The sequence below is a fragment of the Salmo salar genome, chromosome 03 (genome assembly GCF_965601325.2).
Source record: "Salmo salar chromosome 03, fSalSal1, whole genome shotgun sequence".
NCBI classification, from domain to species: Eukaryota; Metazoa; Chordata; class Actinopteri; order Salmoniformes; family Salmonidae; genus Salmo; species Salmo salar.
Window position 1 is genome coordinate 12,997,501 of NC_138293.1, and position 3,659 is coordinate 13,001,159.

Consider the following 3,659-nt stretch of genomic DNA (forward strand, 5'->3'; position numbering starts at 1 on the left):
TTCTTTCCCACATCACCACACAGACATGGTTATGATGTCCTTGATTGACAGTGGATTCTAACATTTTCAACATGTTCAGTGCATTCACTTCCTCTGTTTCCAGGCATAGAAATAAAAGTGTTAGAATCATTGTCATTGAGAATTGCCATGGCACGGTTTAGTACCGCTAATGACTGATACTTCTACATTCTCTTCGAATTATCCCTTTTTCTTCTATTGGAGTTATAAAAAGCAACATTTCTGTGACAATTCAGTGAACTCCACGTGGTATGTAAATGCACCTACAACACATGGAATGAATGTCCTTACCAGCCATGTCCTTTGGATGGGTCATCTGTCAACACACGACACATGTATAGGACACAGCTCAGGACCTTTATGGAGAAGTCGAACACTCGTCGTCTCAGGCCTGGGAGACAGAGAGACAGAGAGGTTATAATGTCATACCTAGGGTCAGGAGTACTTCCTCACCATGTGACTTGACCAGGAGAACATCTGGGTCCCTTAGTTATAACTGGTTCAACAGTTATAACCAATGCTGTTTGTTACTGATGCAAAAGGTGTATGTTTCCCTCTTTAAAAAAGTACAAATCAGATTTAGGCACAGAATATAGTGTAGTTCGACTGTGACTAACGTTACACATTTAAAAAATGATTACTTACTTGATCTTTGGTTTTTGATGAAGAACAGTTTAAGTCTCTCTTTGAAAGTACTTTCATTGGCGTAAAATTCTACTTGCACCCTTGGGGAAAAAATAAATATAAATTGTTTCTGTAAATAAAATGAATAATGTCATATTTACTACGTTTTGGAGCATGGCTAAGGCTGGGTATTAACCTTTTACGGCAGTGGGCTAAATCAGGGTCACAGAGTGATTCTTGGTGGTCTTAAACAAATCTACTTTGAAACAAAAGTATACGACACACACACATGGTTATGAGCTTAAAAACACCTGTACCATGACAGATATAGAGTTTAAATGTACTCCATTTTGAGTTTGCTTCCCAATATTACACTTTATATACATCACAGAAGACTGAAATATAACAAAACCGTTTGATATAGAAACACCTGATTTTCAGCGGTTTAAAACAAATGTTTATTAATGATTCAATTATGAATAACATTCCACACATTAAAAGAAAGGGCTAGATTCTACAGGTACAAACTCTAAATAAACTTTGACCCTGGACTATCAACTACTGCTGTATGCCAATCATAGTCTCATTCCCTTCTTATGCCAGCACCATGACACTGTAGGTCTTTATACAAATGTAACCCCCACAGATTTGTTCTAAGGGGTGCACTATTAGCATAGTCATTCTCTTCCCCTCTCCAACTACACTTTGCAAAACACAAAATCACAACACAAAATCTACTATTGTATTGAACAAGTAAACATGTTTTTTAAAATGTCTCCACCAACCTTACGTTTTGTACTAGCTACAACAATGTTTAACCACGTCATTTTTTATAATTGTAGTTAACATGATGTCAAACAAACTGAACCTACCTGTCATCATTTTGTAAATTCTGGTCCCCGAGGAGTAAGTCTCTGAATCTATACTTCGGGGGAAGAGGGGGTACTTCGCTCTCCAAATCAACCATAGTTTTCCTCTGCTGTAGCTACATCAGCCGAAAAAAAATCCAGATCATCAATCCAGATCTCAAATGCACACTTTTATGACTGTATTTTAAAACAATTGTTGTACTCCGAGTGCACAAAATGTGTGTCTTCTCACTCCAAGCGCTCGAAATGACTGCATACATCACACAAATGTTGTTACATTATTTGGAAAACAAGGAAGCCGCTATAGGCTAATTATTCAAAATCGTCCCATTGTTGAGCATCCTTGGCAGTGCACGTGCGACTACACCCAAAGTCCAATTGCATCATTCTATAACCTCTTGAGGCGCTTTGCGTGGGTATCAGTGTCCGCAACATCTGAAGCGCACATTGCAGTCACTGGAGTCGTCGGTTTATTGGTGATGATGATTAAGGACGATTTCAATATATACAGCGCCTCCAGAAAGTATTCACACCCCTTGACCTTTTCCACATTTTGGTGTGTTTCAGCCTGCATTTAAAATGGATTTAATTGGATCAACATTTTTACAAATTAATAAAAAAGGAAAAGCTGAAATGTCTTGAGTCAACAAGTATTCAAGCCCTTTGTTATGGCAAGCCTAAATAAGTTCAGGAGTAATAATGTGCTTAAAAAGTCACATAATAAGTTGCATGGACTGAGTGTTTTACCCCACACATACAATGATCTATAATATCCCGAGCAGTGAGTTTCAAACAGATTCAACTACAAAGACCAGGGAGGTTTACCAAGGTCACATAATAAGTTGCATGGACTGACTCTGTCTGCAATAATTGTGTTTTACAATACTTTTGAATGACTTCCTCATCTCTGTACTCCACACATACAATTATCTGGAAGATCCCTCAGTTGAGCAGTGAATTTCAAACACAGATTCAACCACAAAGACCAGGAAGGTTTTCCAGTGCCTCACAAAGAAGGGCACCTATTGGTAGATGGGTAAAAAAAAGCAGACATTGAATATCCCATTGAGCATGATGAAGTTATTAATTACACTTTGGATGGTGTATCAATACACCCAGTCTCTACAAAGATACAGGCATCCTTCCTAACTCAGTTGCCAGAGAGGAAGGAAACCAGTTAAAACAGTTACAGAGTTTAATGGCTGTGAATTTAGAAAGTTGAGGATGGATTAACAACATTGTAGTTACTCCACAATACTAACCTAATTGACAGAGTAAAAAGAAGGAATCCTGTACAGAATACAAATATTCCAAAACATGCATCCTGTTTGCAACAAGGCACTAAAGTAATACTGCAAAAATATGACAAAGCAATTCACTTTTTGTCCTGAATACAAAGTGTTATGTTTGGGGCAAATCCAATTAAAACATTGAAGAACTTTGAAAAGAATAATGGGCAAATGTTACACAATCCAGGTCTGTAATGCCATTAGAGACTTACCCAGAAAGACTCACAGCTGTAATCGCTGCAAAAGGTGATTCTAACGTGTATTGACTCAGGGGGGTGAATACTTATCTTATTTTTCCTAAATGTTTTACAATTGTTCGAATTTTTCTTCCGCTTTGACATTACAAAGTATTTTGTGTAGATCGTTGACAAAAAAAAAGACCATTAAATCAATTTGAATCAAAATGTGGAAAAAGTCAAGGGGTGTGAATACTTTCTGAAGGCACTGTATTATTACATTATTATTTTGTTGATTTGGATCAGTGGAGGCTGCTGAGGGGAGGACTGCTCATAATAATGGCCAGGAATGGACTGAATTTATTTAGTTTATTTATCTGTTATTTTACCAGGTAAGTTGACTGAGAACACGATCTCATTTGCAGCAACGACCTGGGGAATAGTTACAGGGGAGAAGAGGCGGATGAATGAGCCAATTGGAAACTGAATAGAATTGTATCCTAAACATGTGTTTGATGCCATTCCATTCACTCCATTCCACTGACTCCATTCCATTCACTCGATTCCACTGACTCCATTCCACTGACTCCATTCCATTCACTCCATTCCACTGACTCCATTCCACTGACTCCATTCCATTCACTCCATTCCACTGACTCCATTCCACTGACTCCATTCCACTG

At 38.0% G+C, this 3,659-nt stretch overlaps 1 protein-coding gene across 1 annotated transcript in view; it reads right to left on the minus strand.

Annotated features, from left to right (window-relative positions):
* Positions 1-1,884, minus strand: part of LOC106598568 (potassium channel subfamily T member 2) — a 64,237-nt gene extending 62,353 nt beyond the window's left edge. Inside the window, exons 1-3 of the mRNA XM_014189602.3 lie at positions 1,515-1,884; positions 664-743; positions 310-409 (exon numbers count right to left, since the gene is read on the minus strand). Coding sequence (XP_014045077.1) covers positions 310-409; positions 664-743; positions 1,515-1,609 — 275 coding nt within the window. The 5' untranslated portion in view covers positions 1,610-1,884. The remainder of the gene's footprint in view (positions 1-309; positions 410-663; positions 744-1,514) is intronic.
* Positions 1,885-3,659: the final 1,775 nt, after the last annotated feature.